Consider the following 15,697-nt stretch of genomic DNA (forward strand, 5'->3'; position numbering starts at 1 on the left):
ACAATATTGGGATATCCTACCAGGCTGGATTGTTTACTGTAATGGCGATACATCTGTTCTGTTCCGTACCGGCATCAGACTCTATTTGTAGTGTCAGAAGAAATGCCGAATGACTCCGAAGAATTTGACATTACCCATGCATCTTTTATCGTGCCAAAAAGAAGAGAAACTCGCCTTCTTCGCAATTTGCTTTGCTCAGCCAAAGCTGGAGGCTACTAAGATTTTATATTTATCCTACGTGTGACGATCTCCAAATCCTAGAGCCCTTGGCCCTAGCCCAGTGTGCCCATGCGTAAAGGATGTACTGTCGGTTCCAGTAACTTTTATGAAGATCGGGTAGCAAAGTACGATGAAATTTTTTATCGTATGTTGAAAGGGAAAAACGAACCGTCTGTTCTCTATGCTACGAGCAGCTCTAAGCAACTTTTGTCCCGGAATGGACTGGTGAAGAAAAATACGGTGCTTCGTCAGATGACAACCCTATCACGACGCGCATGCAACGGGCGTTTAAGGAGACTGGAGAATGGCGGCCCAAAATCAAGTAACCTGGTTCCTGAATAAAATACAATTGAAGCAATTTACGATGGTGAATGATGATGGGGAATATTCGCATAAACATTTCTTTCAAGACACCCTGTAAATATAATCGATGTATGTAGAAAAAGAACAGAAAATAGGTACTTCCTAAATCAATCAGCGTCAATTCGTGAGCTGACAAAATTGCTGGATTATTCAAAAATTACTCTGACTCGAGTGATTGGAAAGTACAAAGAAATTGTCACAATTGCCTGCAAAGTGCAAACCAAGACAAAGGTCATTCGGGAAACCAAAGCTAATCTCAACATCTCGGATTATGATTTTGGGAAAACACTGAATGCTAGCAGTTGTTCTGTTCGGTGAATCCATCTTCGAGAAAGCTACAAATGTTGCCGTAAATAACAAAAAGTGGCCATAATCCGGGTCTGTAAGCTATACGAGTGCTCACGAAACTGGATGCGTGCCTCTTGATAGCCGATGAAACGTAAGCGACCCCGATTTAAAACTAATCACAAGGATCACATTCAACGATTCTTCTGCTTGCGGAAATATTTCAAGCAGATTTGGGTTTGTTTTCGCGAATAAATTTGTGATTTGGCAAGAGATCTATATCCTGTGGCAAGAAAAGCAACGTTTTTCGACTGAAAATGGGACATTGATTGAAAAAGACGTGCGCAAGCGTCTTGAAAAATCTCCAAATTAGGGGTGCCTTTTTATAAGAAAGGTTTTTTTTCTAAAAAAATGTAGATTTCACCTAAAGAAAAATTAAGGTAAGACCGACAAATATGCAAAAATAAATGAGGGAAATAGTTTTTATCTCAAATTGTTCTCCAGTAAGGAGAAATATACAATAGTGTATCTTGCATAGGCTAGCTAAGCCAAACCAAATGTTTCGATTTCATTAGTTATCATCAGCTTAAAACAAACTCCTTTTCTTGCGGGACATCACGCAGACTTAAGGCTTTGTTCAAAAACACAAAATCGTTTTTTCGGTTTTTGAAGCTTACATCAATCTGGTGCTAGCTTAGTCTTGTCACTAAGTTCTTCTGATTCACACGGATTCTGATGAGACGAAGTCGAAACGCAAATTCTATAACTAATTCAATTGAGGAAACACCTAAACACGAACATGCACGCGAATGTCAGAAAACATTTATGATCGTTTTATTTAAATTAGGCACAACTGTGCAACACTATTCAACATTTTATAAATTAAGAAAGGTTTATTGTGAATGTTTCCACAGCGATTTTGTCAAATATGTGTATAAAAATATTAATATTCAACAGCAATTTTCTTACTTTTTAAAATCTTGCTAATCGTTTACTTGTCTTTGCTAAGGATACAAATATTTGTTCATTTTATCAAAGAAATTTTCATGATTTTTAACTAGTACTTATCTGCGCTTCCAGAAGCAAAGTTCGACGTGCTCAGTGAAACAAGTACCAAAGAGAGCTTCAAAAGCTCCAAACGCAAGCAAAGGTTAGAAGCTAGGAACCAGGGAAAACGTGGCATCAATATTTGATGTGAACCGTCCCACCATGATTATGGACTTTTTTTTCTCCTGCTAGCCACATCCTTTCCTTCCAGAGTACCGCCTCATTTCGAAAGAGCGTACCGAAATTGGCTGTCGTGAATTAGTACAGTTATGTTGTAGTACCCTGTAGCACGAAATATCAGCGAACAAGTATCTGCCTCTGGCTGGGACCTGCAGTATCGAACCAGTCGGTGCTGGGTACTGTTGCAGCTGAAACACACACAGCAAACAGAATACGGGCAGATCCCGCGCTGACGAGGAAAGACCAACAGCACGGAGCGGAAAAAAGAAAACGCTGCAAAACAATCGATATTGTGGACATACGTGGGCATGTCGTCGATGGTGGTGTGTATTTAGTGCACTGCTTCGACACGGGATCTAGTTGCAGGGGGTTAAAGGTGAAGGATGATGGCATTTAGAGTAAGATTAAGTTAATCGATTTTAGCTGCGAGTGGGACAAATTCGGATTATACTAATTATCTTAGGAGCTACATATTAGACCAAATACGAGAAAAATGCTTCCACATGAAATCGAGATTTGAATTGCTTGTATTTCTTTTCGAAATTCGTTAACTACCAAACCCAAATAAACGTCATCTCATTAAAAAAAATTGCGTAGCATTACATAATCAAAATTAGTCGTTCGTGGTCTGTGTCCTTAGGTCCAGTTTCCTAATAACTATACTGCTACGGCAATACTTACCCTCTGGTTCGAGTAAAAGGGGTCAATATCCTCGAGAGGCGTGGAGGCCAATTCCGGAGGGAAGCCACCCTGCAGTCGAACAGGAAGTGGCACTCCCTGCTCGAGTGTGGAATCCGGCTGGGGACCTTCATCCTCGTCTTCATCGTCGTAGCGAATCTGCAGATTGGTTTTGTTCAAATTCGATTCGATTGATTGGTATGTTGTTGCAAGTTTTATCATTACGATTAGCAGATAAGAGTGGGAGAATTGGAAGTAAGTCATTTTCGAAAGAGAGGGACGAAAGAAACAGAGAAAGGAAAGAGAATTAGTACATCGGTAAACACATCGAGGGCTAGAATACTGTGCTGAAAAATAAAATAAAATGAACTTCTTACACCTATGGAGAGACAGATAGTGACAGAATAAAAAGAGGCACGACACGTGACAAACAGTTGTATTTAGTTGGGCTTCGAAAAATAAAACCTGAAATATCACCGAAATCAAACCGTGGAAAACAAGCGAAACTTTCCTTACAATATAGACAGTTAATTAGGTATCAAGAAAAAAGTATATTCTTTACACATAATAAATTTACAAAAAAAATCCTTATATGTACACAACGAAGAGTCAACGCATGTTTGAAACAATATACCGTGAAAATGAAAATGGAGCCTTTCTGGGCGTTTGAAATGAGATACCAAATTAAAACGAACATGGCAGAATCTATTTTAATGAAGCTATCTTCACTCAATCACACGCTCATGAGAGAAAACCTACGAAATCAAGGTAATATAATATGATGGCTAGAAAAGAACCAGATCACACAACCATTGCGTAGGCGTGCTGAAACGACGCACGGTGAGTTCGCGTAACCTGAAACGAACGTCTCAGGATGGTATATAAATGCCTGAAACACAAAACTCCTTGTTAATGAAACTGCTTCGCCGAATCGATTCTGGGAATTGTGTATATTTAAGAGATGTCCTAGGATTTACTATACGCTAATTCAGATCAATGAAAATATTGATATAGACGAAGCCCAGCAGCATCAATGGATTCGTAACGTGGTTGCTTCGAACATAAGGCTTTGTTGGCTACAGGTTCGATGCCCATTATGGACATCATATGTAAAATATAAAGGATGTCATAAGTTGGATAACGGAATACAGAAAATAGACATCCAGCTGGCCAGTCTAGCTGGATAATAATTATCATGGCACCACTACACCTGCTACTCAACGGTGATGGCAGCTGTCATCAAGTGGTCGACTCTTGCTTCATTTTGGTGTTTCTACAAGTACAAATTTATTTATAAAGCTACATAATAATAATGTTGGTGTTTCTATTATGATATTCTGAAACTGTTATAGGTTTTAAAAAAACAATACAATACGATCCCAGTGCATATTGTTTGTGGTAACAAAAATTGGATTTGAACCGCACTGCGTACTTAAGGAAACCTTCTCCTGGATTCGACGGAAAATCAAGCAATATTTGAGATTTTTTGCGGAAAAATGAAACGACATACGAACTTCTGCTCTTGATCTATTATTTGTTATTTATTGAAAAATAATGAATGATTTTTTTTCGAAAATTCAAAATCGCAGCTTCAAAATGGCGGATCTTATCGACCTCTACGTGCGAAACATCGCCCTTCTTCGCAAAGTGCAGGGCCTCTCGTAGTTAACCGAAATGAGAAATTGATATAATATATTAAAATAGATAAAATTTCCTATGACTTATACCTAATTTCAATAAATTGAAATGAAAGAAAAAAAGAATTGAATAAACGTTAAACAAAAAGATGAAATTTGTCTCTTTTTTACTGTAATCTCGTTTAAAAATTATAAATAAATAATATTTCATGCCAATGTTAGGTATAAGTCATACAAAAATATATACTTTCAAACATGTTTTGGATAAAGGAAAACAGATCAATAGAACAAGCCCTGTTCTTTCCGTTAGAATAAAAAGCATGGTTTCGAGAAAAACACCATTTCTGTCCTTCGTGTGCCATAGTGAGGGACTTTGAACAAAGATGATAACTCTGAACCCTACTCCTCTAAACTCCACCAAGAAGTCCGATATTTGCCTGATCCCCCCGGATTCCATTTGAAATCACTACTTCGGGGGAGGGACACTTCGCTTGGCTCCAGGTCTAGCTGGTCGCGCTAGTTCGCTGGTCTCATCACCGCCATATCAGTCCGGTACGGCATGATATTGTACATGCGCTCCTCTCTGCGTTGACCATTTGGATGCTGGGGTCGATCCACCGATTTCGGATGGAGGGTGACTTCCATTTCACAAGCGCCCCGACAACCAGTGCCAGTGCTACTTCACGATCTACTCGAGCTAGTCCTCGGTATTGGGCCTAGCCTACTCCGACGGAGAAATTTCTTCGACGTCGAAAGTTTTCCCGAAACCGTTATCTCGATGCTGGTTGATTAGGTATCGAGGTCAGTTCTGCGATTCCGACAACCTATCGTCAACGAAACGTGCACTCAGTCTGGTTCCCGCAGGTGGATCTAGCCAAGTCCGATCGCGCCCGCTGGTTGTATCACTGCGGCAGACTAACTTGTCGAGTGCCAAGGTCGGTTCGACGATACCGATTGGAGTGTGACTTCCGGTTCATCAGTGCCTTGACGACACGTAGCCTTGTACTGCTACGTTGCTGGTCTCAGCTCCTCTCACCACCTTCGTTGCAACGCTTACATGATCTGAACGACTGTCCTGTTCACTGCGTCCCATTTTTCTTTTTCCGCATACATTCCTTGGACAATATTATTCATGTTGACGCCCTCACCGATAATGGTTCTCATTTCGTTTTGCTCGTACTCGAATCGCGGGCATTCGACGACCACGCACTCAGGCGTTTGCTCTGCAACACTGCACGCGATGCAGAACGCTGAACTCGCGTAACCGAACCTAGAAAAGAGCGCAAGGCATCGTTTCGGGAAGCTAGGGCCGCTTCAAAACGGGAGATCAGACTTAGCAAGCCAGATTGCCCCTCAAGGAGCTGTGTAGTAGACGCCAATCCCTGGGGCGACGCGTATCGAGTCGTGATGGCGAAAATAAAGGGCTCGACGACGCCTGCCGAAATGTGCCCGATTAAACTGAAGATAATCGTCGAGGGTCTTTTCCCGAAGTATAATCCAACTGTCTGGCCACCAACACCGTACGGTGAAGAAGAAGGAGCAAAAACGGACGATCGGCAGGTGACTAATGACGAAGATGAAATACCAAACATAATGCTGAAAGCTTCGACCCTATCATATCCGGACACGTTCAGGATGGGGCTGCAGAAGTGTCTAAATGAAGGCAACTTCTCCGAAATGTGGAAGGTCCCGAAGCTATTGTTGGGAGGCCACCGGGCGATCCGGCCTTGTACAGGCCCACATGCCTGCTGGATATACCTAACAAAATTCCTAAAAAGGAAATTCACGAAAGGCGAGCGTGGACCGTCCAAGATGCAGTTCGGATTCCGCAAAGGAGCATCGACAGTGGATGCAATTCGGACAGTGCTCGAGAGTGCTGAGAAGGCATCTAAACAGAAGCGTAAAGGAGATCGATACTGCGCGGTTGTCACGATAGATGTGAAGAATGCATTTAACAGCGCCAGCTGGGAAGCCGTCACTGCAGTGCTGCACAGAATAAGGGTTCCCGACTATCTATGCCAGATCCTGAAGAGCTTCTTCCAGAGCAGAGTGCTGCCGTACGAGACAAACGAAGGGCAAACGTTAATGCGAGTCACAGCGGGTGTTCCTCAGGGCTCCATTCTCTGTCCCACTCTTTGGAACGGGATGTACGATGGAGTCATAGCACTGCGGTTGCCAAGGAAAGTGAAAATCGTGGGTTTCGCGGACGACGTGTCACTAATGGCGATGGGTGAGACACTTGAAGAAGTGGAGGTGTCGGTGGCGGAGACAACAGACGCGATCGAAAGCTGGATGAACGGGGTCAAGCTGCAAATAGCCCACCACAAGACGAAGGTGTTGTTGGTCAGAAACTGCAATTGTGGTTCAGCGGATGCAGATCGACGTCGGAGGGCACGTGATTGCATCGAAACGTGCACTGAAACAATTGGGAGTGATAATCGGTGACCGGTCGAGCGTCAACAACCACGTCGACTACGCCTGCGAAAAGTCGGCGAAGGCAACGAACGCAATAGCGAGAATCATTCCAAACGTTGGCAGCCCGAGAAGCAGCACGAGACGTCTGCTATCTACTGTTTCGTCATCGATACTCCGATATTGGGTTTCTGCCTGGGGTGCTGCGCTGACAACCACGCGGAACCGTGAAAAGCTAAACAGGACTTTCCGGCTTATGGCCGTACAAGTCGCGAGTGCCTACAGAACAATATCTTCGGAGGCAGTATGCGTTATCGCCAGGATGATCCCCATCTGCATCACCCTGGTGGAGAACGTGGAATGCTACCAGCGGAGAAATGCGCATAACGTAAGGAGACTGGTCTGAGCGGACTCGTTGGCTAAAGGGCAGCAGGAGTGGGACAACGCCGAGAAAGCAAGCTGGGCACACCGACTCATCCCAAATGTATCGGCCTGGGTATATAGGAAGCATGGAGAGGTGAACTTCCATTTGACGCAGTTTTTGTCCAGGCACGGTTGCTTCCGGAAGTACTTGCATCGGTTTGGACATGCTTCGTCACCCCTTTGCTCGGAGTGTGCGACCCTGCAGGAGACACCGGAACACGTGGTTTTCGAATGCTCTAGGTTCGAAGAAGCTCGTAGTACCTGGTGTGACAGTTGACATTTCTGTTGAGAGCAACACAAGGCAATCTTTTGTTCCTTAGCATTTTCGGAAACCAAATTGTGTATGTGACAGTAAGCTATTGGCTTCGACCCAATTGTCGAAGCGAAACCAGATCATTTTCTCGAACAACTTCCTTTCCGGATACAGGACAGCATTGCAATCGGTCGATACGAGTTGTGGTCGGAGGCTGATTTTCCTGGTTTTTGAATGGAGATGGCACTTACTTGACAATGTTACATACAAGGAACTTATTAAATAATTTCAACAAGCACCTTCTGGCAGACTCTGATAGATTCTTCAACAAGTTGAATTTAATTCTGTCTGGCTCTGGAGCTTCATTGTTGCATGACAAGAGAGCAAGTAAGAGCTTCACCATCGGAAATCGGTGTTTGGTTCGCGCTATCAGGAGGGGACGCGGTGCGGTAGTTGCAGAGTCCGGTCAAACCTTTTTAGCGAAATCAAATATCTAACGGGATGAATAATCCACGCTCTTGTTAATACTGTTTCTGTCTCGCATACGTCGGGACGGGTCCTAAAGAGTGCTCATTGATGTTTCTCTCGTTAATTCGTCATCGAACCTTCACAAGTAACTACGTTTCTTGGTTCTCACCAAACTTTTCATTTGCGTTTCCAACGATGCGTACCTTCGATAACTAGCGGGTAACCCGTCGTCTCGGAAGGTCTCATACGTGGCGGTCTTCTCCGCGTATACGTCTAGGCACTTTTTGTCCTGCCATAGGTTTGGAGAACGCCCGCGTGAGTTCGTGTCTGGTACGTGATTAGTCTTAGCTTACATCGTGGTATCAAGTATTAAGCCAGCCAAGAACCAGTACTCTTCCTCCGAAGCAAGCTCTTGTTTGGACTCGATTTTGACGGATATTGCGGGTGAGTAGCTCTTCAAAACAATATTTCGTGTGAGCTGAAGTATTGACGAGAGAGTCATCATCGCTAAACCATAACGTGATAAGGATGCTCTAACGGCAATTGAATAAGCATGGAGGAAAATTCTAAAAGAAACCGTGCGAGTCATCTGCCCGTGTCCCTTAAGGGTGTTCAATAAAACATGAGAATTTTTTCAGTCATGTAGTTAAAAAACAAATAATTTTTTTTCAACGAATTCAGAATTTTTTTATTAAAAACATGATGTTTATTCTTCAAAAAACGCCAATGAATATTGTAGAAGGGGCCCTGGTCAGCTGTACGACACAACTTAGTCGCGATGCTCTCGAAAAAGCGCTGGATGGCACTGACGTCAATCTTCCGGATACAATTTCGGATCCTGGTGGTCAATTGCTTCGTATTTTTGGCCCGCTAATTATTTTTGTACCCTAGGGCACTGAGGGAGCCGAAAAAATTCTCAATGGGACGGTACAGGAGCCAGTTGGTCGGGTTATTTTCTTTCGGCACGTGCGGTATCTTTTTCTGCTCAAGATACTCCAGCGTCTTCTTGGCGTAACGGGAAGTGGCCTTGTCCGGCCAGAAAACGTACCTCCCATCCGCATGATGATCCTTTAAGAAAGGCAGAAGAATTTTCTCAAGACACTCCTACTGGTACACTTGTTGATTGATGGCCAGACCGCTCGGTTTGAGCCACGGCTTTGAAATCCGTCTGTCCGATATGGCGATGTATAGTATAACTTTTTTTTTCAAATTTATGCTTAAACTTATATTTTACTTCGGGGGGTGTGACCGATTTGTCGCTGGAATAGTAGCTGTCATTTCCTGGAATGTGGTACTACGATTTCACGTTCGCTATCTGCTCGTCCGTGTACTCGGGGGACCGAGTCTTCTTCCGACAGATGATGTCCTCTATCATGAGGGTTCGATGAATCAAGATATGGGAGCAGTGATATTTTCGGCTAGCGCCACGCAAACTCGTTCCGTCCTTGTTGTCGAACAGCTTTTTCAACGCTTCCTTCTTCTTCTTCTTCTTCTTCTTCGTCATTATCTTCGCCGGACAACCGCTACCGGCCTTCCGTACGCTCAGAGATGCCATGATCCGATAAACTGTACTCACGGGCACGTTTTCGTCTTGAAAGTGATCTACCGTAAACTTTTTTCCACGATGACCATGAGTTTCGTAAAACCGTACAACACGCTCACGGAGTGCTTGCTGTTTCGATAGAACTGACAGCACCCGAGCGAAAAGAAACATGCCACCCATTTCAACATTGGAACCTCCTAATTTTAAGATATCCAAAATGTAAAAACAAAAGAATTTGGCACCGCCAAGTTAACGCTTTTGTGCCTATCAAATAAACGAAATGAAATCATTCTCTTTTTTATTGAACACCCAGAAAATTTATATCAAAAGGTTTCCATTTCGAATAAGTTTAAAGTAAATGAATCTTAAATATATTTTATTCGTGGACTTATTGACTTTTCTTGGTGAAAATTAAATGGAGCCACCCTGTACAAACTACAGGCACGTTGGTCCAGTAGCTAGACTTGTTCAATTTGCTTCAAATTTGGGGCAAGCACTCCTGGTCCTTTTTTTTATGTCACTCTAGTGAATACACTGTTTAACATCCTCCCATGGGACATCAGAAAATTACTTTCTGAAAGATATCGAAAGTAGACGATTTATTTTCTAATAATAGTGAAGCTGTATATAGAAAAATAGTAGTACCATTGTTCAGGATCCGTAAAGTCGGCTTTAGTTTTCTCCCATATTTGCAAGCCTAACCAAGGGAAATCAGATAGGACACTTTTACTAAACCTTTTTATTTTGTTCATAGAGGTTTTAACCTTAAGGTCATTCGCCTCTTCGGGTTAGGAAAACCTCTTAAAGGAAAATCTCTAATCCTATGTGCGGGGTTGGGACTCGAACCTAGGTGAGCTGCGTACAAGGCAATCGATTTACCAACTACGCTATGCCGGTCCCATTTTTACTAAACATTTCTGAACAGCTACAACAATTTTTGAAATGACGTTTTCAACAAAGCAAAAAATACATTTGTTCAACGTACAGTAGGATAATATAATCATATCGCTTCTTATAAACGTAGCAACGACGCTGATGCCATTTTATACGCATTCCATCGATTGTAGGCCGCGTAATAAATGAAATCGTACGACATCCTTCCTAATATGACGAAAATAGGCTAAAAAACTAAAACATTTGTTTTGATTCAATAACAACTGAGATAAGTAGCGGTTTGAATGCTATGGTATGTCTACGACCTTATATATAACATATTGAAATTTTGAGCGATTTTATATGCGCTTGGAAATTTATTTGTTGAGTTTATAGCAGTAAAAACTTTGCCACTTCAGACCTGGTATTGGCTGAAAGGAACTATTTGATTTAACTTGAAATGTAATACAATATCATTTATAAGCATTGTTGATATTCAATGATAGATCAAAACTAGTTCCTCTTCGCTATTAGATAATTTCATCACTGGTAAAATTCATTCGCCCAGAGTGAAACCACAAAGGCACATTTTTTCCACCGGAAATCGATTGCTCTCCAACCATCACCACCACCAAGTTCATGATCGCTCCCCACTGAGTGTATGTTTTTATGTATGTCTGCGATGGGCTTGAGCTGATTCTCAGTGTACTTCACCTAAAAAAATAAACAAATACAGCCAATCGAAAAACGTTCAGCAGCATTTAGATCCTAATTTTCGTGAAGTTCTCGTTCCCCGTGCCTTTTTTTACATGGTTTGATGTATTTCACCTTGCGCGGAACAGAGCAATGGTACTGTTTGCTGTCATTTTTTTCTTTTTCTGCCAAACATGCATTTTTCACTCGTGGTTGCTGCTCGCACGAAGCGTTTTCGCCAAAGCTTTCCATTGGCAGGATATTTTTTTCCACTTAGCTAAATGTACACGATTGCCTATTGGACGTGTCTCGCTGCTACCGAATATTGTATATTATTTTCGCCCTCTTTTCCCGGAACCATCGTTGACGAGCCGGTACGCCACAGAGCGGGGATGCATTGCACCGATAGCACACAAATATGTCGATTTTAATTTCCTGCGCCTTACCACCCCCCGCCCGAGCACCCACAATGGATTAGCTCGCGAAGGACGTTGTCGGCTGTGTACTAAATATTCTACTGGAGGTCTGCCTTTCCTTTTTCCAATTAGATCTCGCTTCCTCGAGCCGTGTGTGAGCGAGTGGGTGGTTGGTAAGGTGGTGGCGTAAAGAGGAAATCGACTGAATCGAGAGCCATCGGGAAATCCCCGGCAAGCGCGTCGTGTCTATCTGAGTAGGATGTCTTTGGAGCAAGACGTCATCATCGTCATGGCTGATGCTGGCTACAATCAATGTCACTGTCGTGTCGTCACGCATCAATCCAGCACTCATTGTTTGACCAATCGGAAATGTGAGATGAATGAATGCTGCTAACAGGTACAGTGAGCCGACAACGCTTTAGATCTTCTAAGACACAAATCGTGCTGAATTCTTGGCACCATTGAACATCGTGAAGCATAATTTTGAAAAAAATATTAATAGTACACTGGTAACAAGGTGGAGAGAAGTAACTAGAATGATTGTTGAGACTATACGAAAACCATTTGAAAACTTATTCCGCCATGATTAAACTGGAATTGAATAAATATACGGATTAATTATTTACCTCAACGAAGTGGAAACACAAAAACCAACTTGACTGGCTGTTCTGAAACATCCCTGCATTCGGTTCTGAACAAATGGTTATCGGTATATCATCATCAATAATTCAACGACAACATACCCGATCTAAAGTTTGTTGAATCGGGTTGGTTCTGGTTTGAAGCAGATTACTTCCAACCTTACGAAGCTGTTGCTATGTCTGAAGTGTTGTATGTCTTTGCTACACACAAACCGCATCTGCTTCCGAAAAAAAAGTAACTTCCACTCAGTTACTGGCATTGGAAACTGCAAGTAAATAGCGTTTGATAGCTTTTGTAATTATCCTAAATTGTTTGCTATGTCTGGTTCGGCATCAACCGCGCCTTATTGGCATGATTGATCACTCCATCAAACTAGTATGGGCAGTACACAGAAGGACTAATTATCTCCTTTTGTTGGTTTCTTTGAACAGCGGCGCTTGGTATAAATCATATTCTGCAAGCATTCTGCTTGATAGTGACAGGGTTTTGTAAAAGGATGATTTCAATATTTGCCCTGCTCTTGCAGTACAGAATGTAGGGTGTTGTCGCCCTATGTTCGAGCTTCGATCAGAAAAGGTCCCCAGAGTCGGCACTGAGAGTGGACATCCAAGTAAACACGGTGTGTTTGGTAGAACAATTTTATTCGAAAAAAATCGGCATCGCTAAAACTTCAGCATGTGACAGAATGGGCTTTTCCCTTTCATTTGAAAGTAAAATTAAAATATTCTGTCGGGGGCTCCAGAACAACTTTTTATTTTAAAGTTTTTTTGTTTGAAAATTTAGGTTTTTCAATTAAACTGGTTCACATTTTTGCACCTAGGTAGTACTTTAGACATTCAAATATTACCAAAAGTGAGAATCTGATGGACAATTTCATTGTGTACAACTTTGTAGAAAACTACATTACGATCTAAAATCGCCAGAGAAAGCTATTAAATTTTTAACAAAGTTTCTAGATTCGCACGGGGCCTATTGGTTAAAAAGCTTTATTCCAAACCCGTTTTAATTTGTAAAAATGGATTGCCTTATTTTAACAGTGTGTCTCACTTTTAGTATTTTTTGAATGTATATAGTACTAATTAGTAGCAAAAATGCGAATTAATTTCATTAAAAAACTTAAGTTTTCAATCAAAAAACTTTAAAATAAAAAGTTGTTCTAGCCCCCCCGATAGAATATTTTAATTTTACTTTCAAATGAAAGGGAAAAATCCATTCTTTCATATCCCGAGGTTTTATAGATGCCGAATTTTTTTGAATAAAGTTGTTCGACAAAGACACCGTGAAAATAAGTAATGTTTGTAATAATTATCGTTTATAGCTCTCCAATAGACAATTGTGAATGGCTCCCCAAATGAACGATCACTCAAGAAGATTTCGTTGAAGCTACTGTATTGAGTTGAACTAAATACAATGACGCCAATGCTGGAAGGTTAAAATTATATCACCAAGTAGGGTAAAGACCTAATGTTGGCACCATTAGAGAGGGTGCCGCACTATTCTATTAATTACGCAGCCTTCAGTCGACCAAATGCGCATAAATTGATATCAGTATCCTTGCTTAGTTCCCAAGAACTAAAATAATAAGAAAAATGTCCTGAGAATGATGAATACTTCGAATGCCACGAAAACTCGAACCTGATGCTCCAATTTTCGCACTGCTATTGAGCCAATGCGTTGAACGAGGATGGCAGACGCTGCTCTAACTAACGGCCTCAAATGGGTAGGGTGAAAATGGGCTCCACACCCTAACAACTTACAAATGGCTGGCACTACGTTCGGCTGCTAAACTTCCAGAAATCTTTATACGGGCCTTGTTTAAAAACTTGTGTGCAATGATAATTCACGCGTGTATACAGAGAAACCCCTGCCGGCTCGAGGAAGACCGCCCGGCGTCCCAATATTTGATGCATTCATCCGAATCTGTAACCCTTGTCGTTGATTCCCGATGCCGGAAACTGAAAGTTTATATCTACGCCACCCCCCCCTTTCTCTCTGCCAGCCTTGTCCACCCTCTCTCCCATGTCTCTGATACATAGATGTAGGACTTCGCTCACCCCCTTCCTACCATTGAATATCTTCCCAAAACTTATGTGCCCCCCTATCCTCTAGTTTTAGTTGATCAATATTTAATCTCGTTAAGAAATGCCCAACAACACCAATACTTAAAAATAGCCCTTATTAATCCCCCTAATCTTAATAAAATTGAGCCACTCCCTCTAACTATTTCTAGTTAATATGCTTGTAAAATGTTCCGCTTAGTTAATAATTAATTGCTCCAACAATCTCCCTTCTAAAAATCATTAAGTGCATTGCTATGCAAAAAACACACACAAAATGACCCGTCCCCCTAATCTTACGAATATTATATTATCCCCTCTTGTATATGTATAAGTTAGTTGTAAAGCTTTTTTTTTGTTTTATTATATAAAAACAAAATAATATTGAAATGTGTAACCCCCTTCAATGAAGACAATTTACTATAAATGTAAACAAAAGTCGCACTCATAGTTTTGTACCCAACAATTTTTCTCCACCAAGGAATTGTTTTAAACCACTTTGCGAGTAAAGAACACAAAACCTATAACTAAATTAGTTATTGGAGGTGTTTCGAGTTCCTCTCATCAGTATCCGACACTAACTTAGTTAACGGACTAAGCTAGCGCCGGCTTGACGCTAGCTCAAAAAAAAACACGATTTGTGTTTCTGAGCAAACCTCTAGTCCTACGGTATGTCCCGTAGTAAAAGAAGTTATTTTTTAAGCTGATGAGACTTCCGAAACTTGGTTCGTCTTAGTATTAAACTGGGTTCGACCGTATGATCTTCCTCAGGGCAAGTTAGTCCGCGAAGTAGTCTAATATTCCGCAAGACACGGAGATATTCAGCTGTGCCAGATATCTCGAAAGTTGGTCTACATAAGCTCAGAATTGTGAGTCTAAAGCAAACATATAACGTTTCTATGTTACTATGTTTTAATTGCCGCAAGGTTGTACTGTATCGATTCTGTTGGCTGTTTTCGACAAATGCAATGCTAAGAGAAACGAAAGCAATGAAATTGAACGACGGATAGGTATTCTAGAGCGAATCAGCTATAAACATAGCACGGAAAACTAGGACTAGGCAGGCTCGTATGGACATGATGGAAAAGAAATGTGAAGAATCCTTTGCCTTCTGCTGGTAGGAGTTGGACGTTACACCCAAGTCTACCGCATGGTCGTTGATAGATCATCAAGTTTTACCGCCGACGCCTCCTACCAGCAGAAGGATTTTTCACATTTCTTTTCGATCATGTCCATATGAGCCTGCCTAGTTCTAGTTTTCCGTTCCAAATTTATTATTGATAGCCAACAAAATAGATACAGTACAACCTTGCGACAATCAAAACATAGTAACATAATTATGAAAATGTTCAGCAATTTTCATATTTTTCATGAAAAAATCGCAAATTAACGGTTATTTTATATTGTTGTCACAAAACAGCATAGTACTTTTAATAAATGAATATAACATAGCATACAGTTGGAAAGGTCATTTCTTCTCCGTTACAAAACAATTTAAAAAATGGAAA

General features: G+C 41.5%; 1 protein-coding gene across 10 annotated transcripts in view; it reads right to left on the reverse strand.

The window, feature by feature from the left end:
• Nucleotides 1-15,697, reverse strand: part of LOC131693728 (sodium channel protein para-like) — a 203,051-nt gene that overhangs the window by 75,905 nt on the left and 111,449 nt on the right. For all 10 annotated transcript variants that reach the window (XM_058981819.1, XM_058981818.1, XM_058981814.1 and 7 more), the window contains one exon: nucleotides 2,776-2,931. In XM_058981819.1, coding sequence (XP_058837802.1) covers nucleotides 2,776-2,931 — 156 coding nt within the window. The remainder of the gene's footprint in view (nucleotides 1-2,775; nucleotides 2,932-15,697) is intronic.

The sequence above is a fragment of the Topomyia yanbarensis genome, chromosome 3, assembly GCF_030247195.1.
Source record: "Topomyia yanbarensis strain Yona2022 chromosome 3, ASM3024719v1, whole genome shotgun sequence".
NCBI lineage: Eukaryota > Metazoa > Arthropoda > Insecta > Diptera > Culicidae > Topomyia > Topomyia yanbarensis.